The 16,053-nt window shown below is 39.4% G+C and overlaps 2 protein-coding genes across 3 annotated transcripts in view; one reads left to right on the forward strand and one right to left on the reverse strand.

The window, feature by feature from the left end:
* Positions 1 to 864: 864 nt before the first annotated feature.
* Positions 865 to 13,704, reverse strand: numa1 (nuclear mitotic apparatus protein 1). 2 transcript variants are annotated; one of them, XM_025009299.2, is made up of 25 exons: positions 13,582 to 13,704; positions 13,272 to 13,337; positions 13,106 to 13,191; positions 12,922 to 12,995; positions 12,308 to 12,396; positions 12,135 to 12,209; positions 11,941 to 12,034; positions 11,676 to 11,835; positions 11,444 to 11,583; positions 11,225 to 11,336; positions 10,787 to 10,904; positions 10,078 to 10,218; positions 9,627 to 9,740; positions 6,366 to 9,509; positions 5,946 to 6,155; positions 5,678 to 5,829; positions 5,223 to 5,351; positions 4,127 to 4,229; positions 3,547 to 3,733; positions 2,987 to 3,123; positions 2,597 to 2,860; positions 2,282 to 2,383; positions 1,968 to 2,162; positions 1,233 to 1,272; positions 865 to 1,031 (listed from the first exon to the last, which is right to left on the reverse strand). In XM_025009299.2, exons 2-25 carry the CDS (start codon positions 13,305 to 13,307, stop codon positions 1,000 to 1,002), a joined length of 5,934 nt encoding a protein of 1,977 aa, XP_024865067.1. In that variant the 5' UTR covers positions 13,308 to 13,337; positions 13,582 to 13,704; the 3' UTR covers positions 865 to 999. The 2 variants fall into 2 exon arrangements, with proteins under 2 accessions (XP_024865067.1, XP_017286504.1); XM_017431015.3 differs by lacking the exon at positions 1,233 to 1,272.
* An 808-nt stretch (positions 13,705 to 14,512) lies between these two features.
* The window catches only part of lrrc51 (leucine rich repeat containing 51), a 2,370-nt gene continuing 829 nt past the window's right edge, over positions 14,513 to 16,053 (forward strand). Inside the window, exons 1-4 of the mRNA XM_037981904.1 lie at positions 14,513 to 14,544; positions 14,635 to 14,714; positions 15,052 to 15,257; positions 15,366 to 15,514. Coding sequence (XP_037837832.1) covers positions 14,663 to 14,714; positions 15,052 to 15,257; positions 15,366 to 15,514 — 407 coding nt within the window. The 5' untranslated portion in view covers positions 14,513 to 14,544; positions 14,635 to 14,662. The remainder of the gene's footprint in view (positions 14,545 to 14,634; positions 14,715 to 15,051; positions 15,258 to 15,365; positions 15,515 to 16,053) is intronic.

Raw genomic sequence — 16,053 nt, forward strand, 5'->3', positions numbered from 1 at the left:
TTGCCTTCTTCACAGTTGTTAGCGACCACCACAAGTATTATTATCATTCTTAATAAATATGAAGTCTTGTAAGGTGTATTTAAAATTTTGAGTTGTTTCACACTTTCACACTCACTTTTTATATATTTGTATAATTGTTCTGCGTATTTACAATCATTTTATTATTACAACTTAAGTTTCGGTGCATTGTGCCATTTGTCATCTGTTACAATAACAATGTCAATTTTGTCTTTTATGTAGTTGTCTCTATGTAGACTCTTTTTTTTGTAGTATTGGGTAGGCTTAAAGATTCCTCATTTGCTTGAAGTTGTACCAAAAGCCAAGTTGTGCCACACATCAGAAAGTAGTCTCTTTTTTTTAGGTTACATTTCTATTCCCTCATGTTGGTTTTATTCTGCATATTCTGACTAGAGAAACATCACAAACAATTAGTCATACTGGATGAAGGGATCATTTAAAAGATCAAAAACTGACATTACTGCTGAAATATTAATAGTTTGCCTTTGTATCAAAAACATTTCGCTTTTATTCTTAAAGTGGAGGGCTAATACAGGAAGTACGCTGACTGCTTTTAAATCTTGCTGTTACATTAATTTGATCAGGTTTTGCCATCAGCAAAACATGACTTATCAATTTAATTATAACTGAAAGATAGGTTTTAATACTCCAATTTATTCATTTTTGTCATAGATCTCTGTTACAGTTTCTTTAAAAACATACTGAAGTCATCAGGTGTTTCTGCCCACGAGCTGTTTGAAATAGATGAGCTCCACCTGTGCACAGGTCATTTAATGTTAAAATTTATGAGATGTCCTCACAACTGTGTGTCATGATCTGAATCAGGTCCAATAAAGCAGAATGCAATGATGTGCTTAAGTTTATTAACAAACATTTAAATATAATACAGAAATCAGGAGCAGACAAGATAAAAGGTGTGCAAAAGCCATAACATTAGAAATTGTGAGAACAGGAGAGAAAAGAAAAGTACAATCAGGTACATCAAGTCCTCAAACTTTCATCTTGCGCATCATCTGTGGAAGAAAGAAAAGACTATTAATTAGGTGAAGGTTTACAGATCATAACATGATCACAAGAATAAAAAAATCTTGTATTTGTAGGAAAAGTCCACACCCATCTGTTTATTAAGTGCAAAAACACCGTGAGTTATTACATCATGATGTGAGAACCAGCCTTTCATAGGTGAAACCAAAAACCTATTAATAAATATTAACCTTCAGGAACTTCCAAAAGTTTTTCTTCTTTGAAAGTCACCTGTTTTTGAAACAAAGTTGAAAATTCTACATTTACTGAACATACTGGCTATATCAGTCATGATGCCAGTTTGTTTCTGTAGTTCGATCACTAATAGTTTGGGCTAAACTGCTTATTTCAACAGTCAGAATTCAGTAAAGCCTTTGGCCTTTCTATGAAAGCATTTCACAACTTCAGGAAGTTACTATCTGAGAGGAAACAGCTCCTAAACCATTTTATTCAGCCGTCATTACTGAGATAATGAGATCCTTGTAACCAACGATGAGGCGATTGTGTTATCATCTCAACGACAAAATTAAAAGAAGTCATCCTCCGGTACCATGCATCCATTGTCCATATATCTCTTCAGCATGTGCCACTTGGTTACCAGATTTCTTATCATTTTTAATAAATAAATCTGCAAAAATCTGCAGCTTTAACTACTGAGTTGAGGGCCTCCCTCCTAACAGAAGTAATCAATGCTGTTTAGTTTCTAGATTTAAACATAAAAAATATGTTAACTTTAAAATTGCGTTGCACTAACGAGTACCACACAAACACCACCTGTTTTGGACCTGTCCAGTTCAAGGCAAATGTGAATTATTGATTAGATTTAATTCAGGTTTGTTGCCTTGTTTATGACAGTATTCACCCATAGCTTACTGCAACAATCAGAAATGATGATGTGAGCTGCATGCGTCTGCCTGTTTGGTTACCTTGCGAGCACTTGCAGTCAGTCCAGGGGACTTGGCAGACTTTCTGGCCGCTGATTGAGGTGATTTATAGCTGCCAGCTCTAGCAGCAGGGGATTTACGGGCGGAGCCGCGTAGTTTATTCAGACTTTTCTTCCAGTTGGTGTTTTTCTTTGGCGTGTTGTCGATTGTGAACATCATCGACTGCCTCCGGTCAGCCTGAGATTAATTTAGGACAAACTGTTAGTCAGCTAACTCCACAACTTAGAAATGGCCGCTTTGTTGCAGTTTTCATTCAGACACCGAATGTTGTGTGCGAGTGCAGATGTCATACTCACAGGGGTGAGGGCAGGCCGCACATTACTGCTGCTCGGTCTGTTGCTTGTATTCTTGTTTTTGGGAGTCAGCGGTCGAGGAAAACAGCTGGCTCTTGTCTTTTTCTACAAATTTAAATAAAGGAAAAAAAACAGATGGTTTTAGTAAATTAAACATTCTCAACTATGTCAAAAATAGAAACCACTGGTGGCTTTAAAACATCAAAAATGCAGTTTAATGAATGCTACAGAATTTATCTACAGCACTTCAGTTAAGTTAGTCTTCAGTAACAATGTAAAAATATGTATATATTCCTGTGTTATTGACTGCAAACCAACCTCAGGTGACATCTGATGTACAGACAGAGAGGACGAAGAGCTCTTTAGATTTTTCTGCTGAGAGGAGCTTTTGGACGGCAGCTGGCCTGGCATCAAGGAGTGGCGATGAGAGCGAGTCCCAACACCCAACATGAGAGACTGGCGATGAGAGGTGAGGGAGTCCTGCAGCTGGCCCGGAATCATCGACCCCCGTCTGATTGTATCAGACGGATCCCCGTTGCGGAGCTCGTCGTCTGTACAGAGGAACGCAGCGCTACCTCCGGTCTTTGGGAATAAGAAGGATTTCATTAGAATAAAAGATTTGTTATGGAACTGTAATGGAATATTCAAACTACTTCAGAGTTCCCCTGAACCTGGCAGCCCCCCCTCTCTCTCTCTGTCTTTCCGCACCTCAAACTCCACAGGGTAGCTGCTCTTCAGATGGGGGAGGCAGGCCTTGTTCCTGGACTGAAGCTCTGCGATCCTCAGCCAGTCTTCCGGTCCACCATCAGGCTCGTTTTCTGATCCCACACAGAATGTGCCTGTGGCTGGAGGTAAACCCATGCAACAGAGTTGAGAATTTTCAAATAAGTTTATTAAAATTAGTCCACATCAGGGTAGGCAATCCTGGTCCTCGAGGGATCCAGAATGTTTTCCTTGTTTCCCTGCTCCAACACACCTGATTCAGTGGTTAAATCACCTCTTCATGTTCTGCAGAAGCCTGTTAATCACCCATTGATTCAAATCAGGTGTGTTGGAGCAGAGAAACAAGTAAAACATGCAGGATGGTGGACCACAAGGACCAGGGTTGCCTCCCCTGGTCTATGTCATCATTTAAGACAGTTTTAGCTGCACTCTTAGCCTTTTGAACATTGTGTATTTTCAACATCATATCAAAATATAGGATCAATAAAAAAAAGGCAGAAAAAGCCTTTATTTAAAATAAAATAAATATTCAAGTATATTCTTACTCTGTGAGTGGATAGTGCTCCGTCTGTAGCCTGGCAGTCCGATGAGCTGGTCGCTGGCAGCATCGGTCTTCGCTGGTAAGTCAGAAAACTCAGGTCTTTCGGAATGAGCATGGGAGGGTCGTCGCTGGCAGGACAAAGATGGCACGCTGTAAAACGTTTCATCCTCCTCGCAGGAGCCTGACGTTTTCTACAGATCACAATTTACAGGTTACTTTAAATGACAGTGGTACTGCTGAGAAGTTTGAAGGTTTAGTAAGATGGTTAAAACATGGAGGCATTAGTGTATTAAACACCTTTTATAAGAGTGAAAACTCTGAACATGTCATCAAGTGTGACTTTTTTAACATCAACAATGTAATCATGAGCAAATCCTAAGAGTCTGGTTGAAACTGCATTTTTTTTTTTTTGAATTGAAAGAGCTTCTCAGATGAGAAGCAAAACATGCTCAATTATCAGAAAAGAAGTCCAGCTGGCTTCTTGTTTTTAAACTCCTAGGATTTGCGATGACTTGGATGACTGAAGATCTGCACCGTAAACCATAAACATGCAAAACATGCAACCGTGACAGCATTTCCTCCACCTTGGTCATGGTGATGTTAAAGATCTGCGTCGTTCTGCGCCGCTTCACAGACGATGGTGGGGTTTTCTGGCATGAGTCCAGCTCCGTGTCGGACTTTGCACTTCTAGGTAATGAAAAGAAACAAAAGATCATCTTTAAAAAAAGTTTTAAGACAAAAAAAATAATAATTTTATGAGTCAAATGTGTATTAAAATTTATGCTAATGGGAAACGGTTTGCACTGACAGAGCTCCAACTTAGCTTTTATTTAATGTCTGAACCACTGATGACAGCAGATATGAGAAGCTGCTGCAGCTTTTGTTTAAACAAGTTTGTTAAAACATGTTTGGAAAGATTTGATTTTAACTCTGCTGTGGAATGCACACACACAACCGTGGACATGGCCGAACTGTAGTTTTTATTTATTACGTCTGTTTGTGTAGTACTAATAGGTTTGAATGTGGTCCTCCAAAGACACGTTTTGCAAATGCTGAGCACGACTCAGGTTATCGGCTGTTTCTGCACGAGCACAACAAAAAGCAGGGTGCTCAGCCTTCCACAAAAAAAAACACATATACCCTCAAATAACGCTATTCAAGTTTCACAGGCCCCACCCAACTTCTGTGTGCTCTTGCAAGGTACAAAACGCCTGTAAGAAGCAGGAGTGAGGGATCTGGGCAAAACTCCGAACTCAGTGATGGCAACTCAATATTCTCTAAAGGCACAAGCGCATGACTGACTCTGTAGCAGCACTGTCCTGAAAGAAAACTATTACATTCAGTTTTTGAAATATAAAACTGCTGACAAGCTGTAATTCTTAGTCATAAAACCATATAAGTCATATAATTTGCCACCTTAGCTCTTGTGAAACACATTACAACTCTCAAAAATGAACTAACAGTTGTTGTTTTTTCCTTAATATGAAGGATATGGGTAGTTTTATGTGGTAAGAATTCATCACTGTGTTTAAATTTTTGTCTAAAATTGTATTTTTTTACTACGGAAAAGTTGCTCATGAGTCATTCACATGTCCAAATGGAATCAGAATACTTTAGCATAATGTTTTTTTTTATCTCAAAGTTTTTAAACAGTCTAAAAAAAAATCACGACCGTCTTACCTTTTGCTGTTAATCGGAGTGAAGTATAGTGTTTCCAGTGACTCGGCCTCGAGACCTCTGCGTTTGGCTGCTAAACGTTTTGAGCTGCGAACGACTGGTGTGCTCGATTCATCGGGTGCTGACAGTTTCCTGCAAAGATGATTAATATATATATATATGTGTGTGTGTTAAATATGCTCATTACACCTCCAAACCAGAACACATTGATAGGGATCAGTCACAAGTAAAAGGAGAAAACACTACCCTTTTCTTTTTCGTTTTACATTTTTAATTGTACTGTTAGTGCCGCTTCTCAAATCTTCCATCGTCCATTTCTTGTTGTAAAAATTATCCAGAAATCTACCATCTACCATTGCTGCTTTTAATGGGGGAAAAAAAAGCCATCCACCTACATTTAACTACAAAGCACAGTTTATTTCCCACCTGACAGTCACTAAGTTCAACCCAGACTTTACCTCGTAGCGTTCAGGGAATCCTCCAGAGAGCTCTGATCCAGGCTGTCGGAGCTCATGCTCTTCTTCATCTGAGGTCTGGTATGAACACCCGAACAACCCTCGCTGCCGTGGATCCTATTTTGTGCTCTTAGAGTTTGGTCAGCATAGGCCAACTATAGACAAAAAAAACATATTAAAATAGAGATTAGAAGGAAAGGCAACAGAAATGTAGTAGCTTTTTACTTTCAAACAGCAGTTTCAACTTGGTTTTGCCTCGAAATACACCAACCTGTGCCTCCAAACTGGCCACCATGCTCAATAGTTTCTTCTCGTTGGTCTGGACCTTGTCCAGATCAACTTTAAGAAGCTTTTTTTCCATGATCAAAGTATTTGTTTCATGCTCTTTGACCTCCAAAGACTGCCTGAGCTCCATCACTTCCTCTTCACTTTTTTGGAGAAGCTGCTTCTTGCTGTTATAATGGCTCACGGCTTTCTCCATCTGTGGCATTGTGAAAACATAACAGATACACTGCAATGAACATCTCAGTTCAGACTTCTGCACCCAGCCAAGCAAGAGTGAAAAACAAATAGTTCAATAAAAGACAATGGGTTGAACTATTGAAGAGAAAGTCAGAAGTCTGAAAATATGTAATTACAAAGATAAAAGTAGAGAAACTTTAATGTTTGTAGGGTTTGATGTTGCACCAACCTGAGCCTTGTAATGTTCTGCAGCCTCTGATTTAGCTGCAAGCTGCTGCTCCAGGTCCAGCTTCAACAGTTCAACTCCTTCTGCCTTCTCCCTTTCTTTCAGGAGTAGATCCTTCTCCTTTTTCAGCATCTCAAGCTCTTTCTGCAACACAGATTCCAGCTTATGTGAGGCTTTGACCTCTCTCTCCATCGCCTGACTGGCTTGAGTCAGCCTCTCCTTCTCCGTGACAAGGGCTTGGACTTGATTTTTGAGAGCTTTTTGATCCGTCTCTGCCTGGAGGATCCTGGCCATGAGCATTTCTTTCTCCAGAACAAAAACATTCTCTTTAGCTTGGGCTTCTTGCTTCAGCTGATTGACTTTGTCCTCAAAAACAGCACTGTGTCTTCTTAGTTCTTTAATCTGTAAAGAACTCTCCTGCTTCTGTTTGGCCATCTGATCTTCTTTGGCTTTAACCTGGTTCTCAGCAGTCTCAAGAGAATTAGTGATGGTTTTCTTCTGCATATTCAGAGCTTCAATCTGCTGCTGCAATAACTCAGACTGTGCTGAAGTCTCAGTCTTCAGCTGAACCAGCTGCTCCTCTTTAGCACTGATCTCTGCATTCAGCCTCTTCACCTCATCCTGAGATGCTACCATCTCCATCTGCAGGGCCTCCATGTCCTTAGTGCTCTGTAGCTGCTGCTGTGAAAACAGAACTTCCTTGGACTGCAAACTCTCTTCAGCTGCCTTCAGAGAGGAACCAAGACTTTCAATCTGCTTCTGTAAATCTTCCATCTCCTGGTGTAGTTGTTCTGCTTCTTTTGAACTTTGATTTTCCAGCAAACTCATCTGCTGTTCTTTAGTCTGGATCTCATCCTTCAAGTTCTTTACCTGCTCTTCAGAAGCAGATAGTTGTTGCTGCAGAAGCTCCACCTGATGAGCATTCTTCTGCTCCTGTTGGTTTAGCAAAGTTAGCTGAGTTTGAGCTTTTTCCTCAGCGTTTCTGAGTGATTCACCAATGTGATCCAGCTGTTGTTGTAGACTTTTGATTTCTTTTTGTTGCATGTCAGATTGGGTGGAGTTCTCTTCTGTTAGGGAAGCCAGATGATCTTCTTTAGTGTGGATTTCTTCTTTAAGTTGTCTGATCTCCTCTTCAAAGGTTGCCATCTTGTTCTGAAATGAGTCCTTCTCCTGAGAAAACACCATCTCTTTCTGAACCAGCATGTTTTCTTTAGCCTGCACTTGGTCTGTTGCAGTCTTCAGGGATTCACTCAAACACTGAACTTGATTCTTGAGAGTCTGGATCTCACTCTGTAATGTATCAACCTCATTGTAGTGATCAGACTTTAACTTACTGAATTCATCTTTTTTCAATTGGATTTCTCTCTTTAGCTGATTCACATTGTCCTCCAAAACAGCACTGTTTTTTCTTAATTCTTTAATCTGTGAAGAACTCTCCTGCTCCTGTTTGGCCAACAGATCATCTTTGGCTTTAACCCGATTCTCAGCAGTCTCAAGGGAATTAGTGATGGTTTTTATCTGCATGTTCAGAGCTTCAATCTGCTGCTGCAATAACTCAGACTGTGCTGAAGTCTCAGTCTTCAGCTGAACCAGCTGCTCCTCTTTAGCACTGATCTCTGCATTCAGCCTCTTCACCTCATCCTGAGATGCTACCATCTCCATCTGCAGGGCCTCCATGTCCTTAGTGCTCTGTAGCTGCTGCTGTGAAAACAGAACTTCCTTGGACTGCAAACTCTCTTCAGCTGCCTTCAGAGAGGAACCAAGACTTTCAATCTGCTTCTGTAAATCTTCCATCTCCTGGTGTAGTTGTTCTGCTTCTTTTGAACTTTGATTTTCCAGCAAACTCATCTGCTGTTCTTTAGTCTGGATCTCATCCTTCAAGTTCTTTACCTGCTCTTCAGAAGCAGATAGTTGTTGCTGCAGAAGCTCCACCTGATGAGCATTCTTCTGCTCCTGTTGGTTTAGCAAAGTTAGCTGAGTTTGAGCTTTTTCCTCAGCGTTTCTGAGTGATTCACCAATGTGATCCAGCTGTTGTTGTAGACTTTTGATTTCTTTTTGTTGCATGTCAGATTGGGTGGAGTTCTCTTCTGTTAGGGAAGCCAGATGATCTTCTTTAGTGTGGATTTCTTCTTTAAGTTGTCTGATCTCCTCTTCAAAGGTTGCCATCTTGTTCTGAAATGAGTCCTTCTCCTGAGAAAACACCATCTCTTTCTGAACCAGCATGTTTTCTTTAGCCTGCACTTGGTCTGTTGCAGTCTTCAGGGATTCACTCAAACACTGAACTTGATTCTTGAGAGTTTGGATCTCATTATTTAGAACATCTGACTCCTTGCAGTGATCAAATTTTAACGTATCAACTTCATCCCTTTTAATTTGAATTTCTTGTTTCAACTGATTTACTTCATCTTGAACAACTGCTAGTTGGTGTTTAAGTACATCCATTTGTAAAGAACTCTCCTGCTTCTGTTTGGCCATCTGATCTTCTTTGGCTTTAACCCGATTCTCAGCAGTCTCAAGGGAATTAGTGATGGTTTTTATCTGCATGTTCAGAGCTTCAATCTGCTGCTGCAGTAACTCAGAGTGTGCAGAAGTCTCAGTCTTCAGCTGAACCAGCTGCTCCTCCTTAGCACTGATCTCTGCATTCAGCCTCTTCACCTCATCCTGAGATGCTACCATCTGCATCTGCAGGGCCTCCAGGGATTCACTCAAACATTGCACTTGGGTCCTCAGAGTTTGGATCTCGTTGTTAAGGACCTCTATCTCCTTGCAGTGATCAATTTTCAAGATCTCCATTTCATCTTTAGTTGTCTTAGTTTCATCCGTAAGATTGTTAACTTTTTCTTTCAGGCTGGAAATCTCTTGCTCCTTATCAGTTATCAAAGAAGTTGCAGCCAGTAACTTTAAACCAAGAGCCTTCACATTTTCTTCTGTCCGATTAAGCAGATCTTCACTCTCTTTCTTTTTCTCCTTTAGTGTCGCCATTTCTTGTTCGCAAAGAGCAATGTGCTGTTGTAGTCCGTTTATTTCATTTTCGTAGTCAGCCATTTTTTGATTTTTGGTTTGAATGTCCATGTCTGACTTTTTCAGGGAGCGAAGTGTGGAATCAAGCTCATCCTTCAAACTACAAATTTCCGTCTCCAACGTTCTCTGGCAATTTGAAAACAAAATGAGACACTTAGTAAACATCTATTTTAACATAAAGGTTCACCTCTTGAAGTCTTATAATCATTTGTTTGCTGTTAAAAAAATTATCATATGCTTTACCTCTATTATAGGACCCATATTTTCGCCTTCTTCCTCCTTTGTGGCCTTCCTTATTTCATCCTCTAAACAGGAAAGTTTTCCTTGTAGGATCTGAATTTGTTCTGTCAGGAGCTCCTAAGTAACAAAAGGGAAGGTGTACTGAGAAACTGTGGCAAACCTAACATTAGGAACAGTGAAGGAAATAAAACAATGCTCATAAAAATAAAAAGAAATAGTATTTTAGTGTTTTCCCCCAATCCTCAAATAGAAATTATGTCTCTTGTTAGCTTTTATCTTTGTGGCCTTTACATATAAAAGATCATTTTCAGGGGAAAAAAAAAATCTTTTTAGCTGGCACCTGATGTAAAATGACATGGCTTTTGAAGCATTTCGCCTTTATAACACAGGACTGTTTTGAACTAAAATCCAAAACAGTTGGTGTGAAACGTCCTGTTGTAAAACAACAGTGTACCTTCTGTGCAGTTGCCTGGTTGAGCTCAGACATCAGATGGCTTTGTTCACTTCTCCAGGCTTCCTCAGCAGAGGAGTGAGTTTGTGTCAGTCTGCCAACTTCTGCCTCAGAGATGGTCAGCTGGGAACATAACGCTCTTAGCTGACAGAAGAAGGAAAAAGGAAATATTAAAAAGCAAGTTTTATGTTAAAATCTTGTCATATAAAAACATGCAAAGTGTTTAGTTTCATGAGCAGATTGCTACTACAATTATTTTATAGTACAGGTGTGCCATAGTTTCCAGAAAGAGATGTTCTTTTAGTTAAAGGATACAAAGAGACAGCTTAAATTGTTAAAAAAATAAAAATAAAAATCTGCCAGGCAGCCATGTTGGAAGCCACTTTCAGGGTTATTATTTTATTACTTTTTAAATGTTTATTGCATACTTTGTACACTTGGTCAAAAAGTCTCTTTGACTATAGTGACACTCTCTCAGCATATGAAATTATCATCTGTGGAGTGTCATCTGTAGATGTCAACTTGTAGTTAAAGGATGAAAATTTCCAGTCCTTTACTTCATTATGGAGAATTTATCCCCAATCTGGTTCTGCCAGCACAAATATTCACCTCACTGAAGGCTTTCAGAGGTTAAAGATGTTTAACTTAGATAATCAAAAGACTAAACTGAATAGGTTTGTGTAACATCACTGAATTTAATACGTGTTCCTACCTGAGAGGAGAGAGTACCGCTTTCTTCTGTAAGCTCATCCACTTTCCGCTCCATAAGTGCAGAGGTATTCTTGAGCTCCTTATTCTGGCTTAACAACTCATTAAGACGCATTTGCAACCTGAAATCAAAGTCAGTTAGGCAAGAAGATTTTTCCAAGTTAGTTTTGAAACTTTCACATGAAATTGTTTCGGCAACGACTAAATTTTTTCTTCTTACACACAAAACCTAAAATTTATTACAAATTATTGTCTTGCAGTATCCAAACAAAAATAACAACAACCAAGAGGCATGTTTGGAGCTGCTAGTGTTCAGAAATAAACATACCACAGTACAAGAGCAACCCCACCTTGTTGTACCAGGTAGTTACAGAAACAAAGAGGACTCAGTGGTGATTTAAATGTTTAATCAATTTGTCTAACTCCATTCTTGAGTACTTACGTGTCGTTCTTGGTCTCAAGCTCACTGAGTTGTTCTCTCGTTGTCTGCTCATGACTTCCTTTCTCTTCTTTTAGCTTGTTGTTGTTGTACTGCAGCTGATTGATCTGGGTTTCTGAAAAATGACAAATCAATTAGGGAGCAGAGATTTATTTGAAAAGAAGATGACACAAGAAGAAAACTGCAAAGATGGCAATAGGTACAGAACTGTAAGTGTGATACCTCTCTGTTCAACAAGCGTGAGTGTGTTAGCCAGCTCCTTCTCCAAACAGTCTCTGTAATCCCTCTCCTTGATCAGCTGTCTTTGCATTTTTCTCATCTGAAACTTAGGGGTATTCATAACATCCAACAAAGGAGACCTGCTGTGAAAATCAAAGCAGATCGACAAGGTCAGCAGATCAGTGGATTAATGCGACCAACTCATGTTAGATTTCTCCGAAATACACCCCAGTACCTGACTGAGGAAGAAGCCACGGTTTCAATATCCACAAATTCTACTTTCTTATTGCGGTGAAAGACAGGAGAGTCGTCATCGGAGAGCAAGGAGACTGTTGACACGTTGGAAGAAGATGTGCTCTCTGGTAGCTCAAAGTTTTCCTTGCAGTAAGACAAACCTGAGACAGAGATTACAATCTGTGAGGTACATCCAAACCAGGTACAAAGACACTTATTAGTTCTTTATATAGAACAGCATAAAAAAAAATGTATTTGTGGCTTACGTCTCATTGCCAAGTTGCGATCAATTCTCTCACTGAGATACACACTGCCATCACTCTCCAACACAAAGGTAACTGTTAGATACGCTAGTTGTTTCTAAAAAAGGAACCAGATTTAAAAAATAAACTTAAATACAGTTGTTTACTTTAATAAAAGTGAAGCATAGGACACAACATAGTAACATTTTTATGCCTACCTCTACTTCACAATCTAATGTGCTCAAAGTGCAGCGCTCATTCATCATATCATGGTAGACCAGCAACAGCAGGACCTAATGGTGTAAAAAAAAAAAAGAAAAAAAACTGTCAGAATGGGTCTTTATTGTATTTGTTTATTACTGTAACCACATTTTTTTTATTTGTGCTGAACCTTTGCGATTTCCACTGTCGGATTGTTTCCTGTTTTTATGCCGTCCCATGATATGGATGACCCCATCGATGGCTGAAATCTGCACTCTCCTAACAAACAAAACAGACACGCATTTATTTTTATTATCATTTTAAAGAGTGACTTGATTCACATAAAAATGTAGTACCGAGAGTGTGTTAACACCTTGCCACCACACCCGACAATAGTTCAGGGTGTGGTCAAAAGTGCAAAAGAAAGAACTATTTATGGGCCACCATAGTACCATTTTTTAGTTAATATTTGGGCTACAAATACTGCATAAGGGCAATAAAGTTAACATTATACACTTGTGGTTCCAAGGTTTTTGCAAACAGCACTTCCAAAGTCTGATGTGGATTAGAATCTGGTTAAAAGTAGAGATATCTAATTTATTCATCAGAATATTTGACTAACAAGCAAAAAAAACTGATTTAAAAGAGTCAACATGCTAGTGCCTGGGTACAAAATTGCAAAGAAAAGAAGTGAGCCAGGGTCAAAGGTCAAGCGCTAAAGAAAAGGTTGTGATTAACCCGTTATAGCTATAAGCAAGCACAAATCACAGCTTAAAAATTAATTTTTAAACAAAAATTACTCACTCTGTAAAAACTCTGAGATCAAATCAAACCTTTCCTCAACCGAACACCTGGTGGTGTGGTGAGCTTCCCGTTTCCTGGTGACACATAAAAACATGGAAATTACAAAACAAGCTAACCTGATGGGAAGCAAATCATTGTCCACTACTAAGATTTGGACATTTTCAAAGCCATTATGCCTACTTACACCATATGAATAAGTTTTAACAGGATTTTCCCATCCTTTAAATCCTCTATTTGAATTGGCTGGTCAGACAGTTTCACACTGTCCACCTGCAAGGTGATTTCAAATAAAAATGAGTCATTCTTTAGCAGTTCATTTTTCTGTGTAACTCCTAGTAGTATCACCTTACCCAGCTGAGAAGGGCCCTGACCCCCTGGTTCATCATTTTATCAAAATTGACAAAAAGGTTTTCAAGCTGAAAGAGAAAAAAAGCAAAACAAAACAAGCTCTAATGATGTGCAGTTACAAGAAAATAAAAACCTTAAAATAAATGTCCCTTATTTTACACCCTTTACTTCCTTTTGAAATAAATATATGTTTTGTTTAGTATAATTCGAGCTAAATTAGCTTAAAGCTGAAGCTGTATTTTTAGCTACGTTAAGTGACGTTAAAACCGAAGACCAACGGTAATAAAATGTCGCCTTGAGGCTGTGACTTACCGAGGAAAAAAAAAGCTTACAGTTCTTCTCTTTATTTCTTTTTACTCTTTATCTGGGTCGTCTCCCATCATTTCGAACCATAGATCGCAACGACTGCTCCGAAACAAACAGTTCTGAATGAAGCAAGAACAATTTCAAAAGGGGTAGAAGATTGAACCAACCAATAGGTTTGCACGTATCGGCACGCATAGTAATAGACGAGTTGTGATTGGATTGAGAGCCGAAAAGCGCGCTGACGTCACAGCGTCTCGGTGTTGTACCGAAAAACGTACCGCCTGTCCATTTGAAACATCCCGTCCTGAAAATCAAAAGTAACGAACTTACTTGTGTTTTTTCATTAGCTTTGAAAATACGTTTATCGCTCTTTTTTAATATTTTGACTATGTAAGTACGTTCAGTATGTAGGTACTGAAAACCAGGATTCAAATTGTCTATTTTGAACATGCGCTCCTCCCATAGGGAGGGACGCTTCACGGCAGGGGTGACTTTTTTCGACACAATACCAGGCAACAAGCCCACTTGTACGTTACCGTGCTGGATTAGTTCCAATAAAATTAAATACAGTAATATTAAACTAGTTCTTTACTATTTTAAAGCACTCTGGTACTGGGCACACACAATAATAAAGTTAAATTGCAGACATCAGTCAGCACAGCATTTAATTTTAATGTTTTTACAATGTCGCAGCAGTTCATTTTCATATTTTACAAAGGTTGAGACAGCAGAATTCCTTTAAGTCAAGACATGACACACATACGAATAGTTCTTTTTAACAAAAAGTGTGTTTAGTAATAGGTGTAAACCACTGAATCGATAAATGTTTAATAAAATCTGTTTATTAAAATCCCGCACGAAAGAGCTACTGAATCGTCCGCCCTACTACAATTCCCACAATGCATTCGGTCGTTTTGGTTTCCTTGGAAACGGATTGTTGTCATTTTCACGGCTTGACCAAAAAGCTTGGTGAGTTCATTAGAATAACGAAAAAGCATAAAAACGCTGCCATAACAACAACAAACGTGTATCGTAAACATGCTTATGTTGCATTTACAGGTTGGTGAGGCGTTCACGGGTCACAACAATGCACGGAGCTCCGGTAGATTTATCCTTCAGAAATATTAGCAACCTGACAGGTGCTTATCTCTATAAGATTTTTGCAAATATTATATAACCTTTTATCATATTTTTAGATGTGTTATGTTTGTAAGAAATTGTGAGATGTATTGTGAAAACCTAATGAACAGATTTGGATGAAATGTTCAGGAAATGTTGTGGATTATGTTGATGGTGATCCAGATTATGATCCGGATAGCACTATTTTTTTAATCACGCAGTGGCCTTAGTGGAGGTCCGCGCTCTCTGAGTGCTTCTAGTTAATAATGCTTTGTGTGTTGCATTAATGCCTGTGATTCTGTCTTAACTAAGCTCATCAGTATTCCCTCTCTGTGTTTGTTTCACTCACTGTTTTAGATGCATTCGCAGAGGAACCCAGGAGCAGTCTGCGACCCGTAAAGAGAAATCCAGAGAGGAAATACCTCAGCTGCTCCCTCCGTCTTAATAACAATACCATCACAGAACTGCATGACCTCCAGAGGACTGTCAGCCACTTCCTGGCTGAACCCTCACACCTCGCCTGGCTCGACCTTTCCTTCAACAAGATCTCCCATATAGACCAGGTGTGTTCTTTCCTTCTTAATAAATAAATCTGTTCATATAAGCATTTATGGACCCCGTTGTGTTGGAATGCATGTTGCAGGAGTAGCTCGTGTTTGAATATTTTGCAGGTTTTGTGCGAGTTGCGCGGACTCCGTGTGTTATACCTTCATGGGAACAGCATTTTCACTCTGTCAGAGGTGGACAGGCTGGGAGTGCTGCCACACCTTCACTCCATCACTCTGCACGGAAACCCCATAGAAACAAACAAGGTTTACAGGTAGAGACGTCTGACATCCTGCTGCTCTGTAGGCTTTTTATTAAAATCAGATACCTTCTGTCTTTTTTAGTGTTCTTCATAAACACTAAAAACAAAGTCAGCAGCTTTACTTCTCGTAAGTGCAGAGTGAGGGGTTAGTCTTGAGACGTGAGAGTGTTGCAAGCATGTTTGAGCTCTGCAACAGGTGCTTAAATACAGATCAAATTCATATCCTTGTCTGCATAGTAACTGCCTTTAAAGACACCCAGCATGTAGTGACTGGTGGCTCAACTTTATTGTAGTTTGCACAAAAAACGGCTACTGTTAAAACTGTCTTCCACTGAGGCAATTCCTTATGAATCAACGCATCTTTTTCATCGATTTAGGTTGAAAATTAAGTATCATTATGGGCAAAAGTCTACCATACTATGGGGTTCCATTAGTGCCAAAAATATGTTTATGTGTCTATGTAAGCCGTGTATGTAGCATGCTTATGGGGTTCCATTAGTGCCAAAAATATGTTTATGTGTCTATGTAAGGCGTGTATGTAGCATGCTATG

Source organism: Kryptolebias marmoratus, linkage group LG2, assembly GCF_001649575.2.
Source record: "Kryptolebias marmoratus isolate JLee-2015 linkage group LG2, ASM164957v2, whole genome shotgun sequence".
In the NCBI taxonomy this organism is placed as follows: Eukaryota; Metazoa; Chordata; class Actinopteri; order Cyprinodontiformes; family Rivulidae; genus Kryptolebias; species Kryptolebias marmoratus.

Excerpts from the sequence above, each read along its gene's own strand:
- numa1 (XM_025009299.2), bottom strand. The coding sequence starts at position 13,307 with ATGATGAACCAGGGGGTCAGGGCCCTTCTCAGCTGG. Across the intron at positions 9,741-10,077 it reads ACCAGGCAACTGCACAGAAG|GAGCTCCTGACAGAACAAAT; the intron begins GTACACTGTTGT and ends TTTGTTACTTAG. Across the intron at positions 3,124-3,546 it reads GAGCACTATCCACTCACAGA|CCACAGGCACATTCTGTGTG; the intron begins GTAAGAATATAC and ends GTTTACCTCCAG.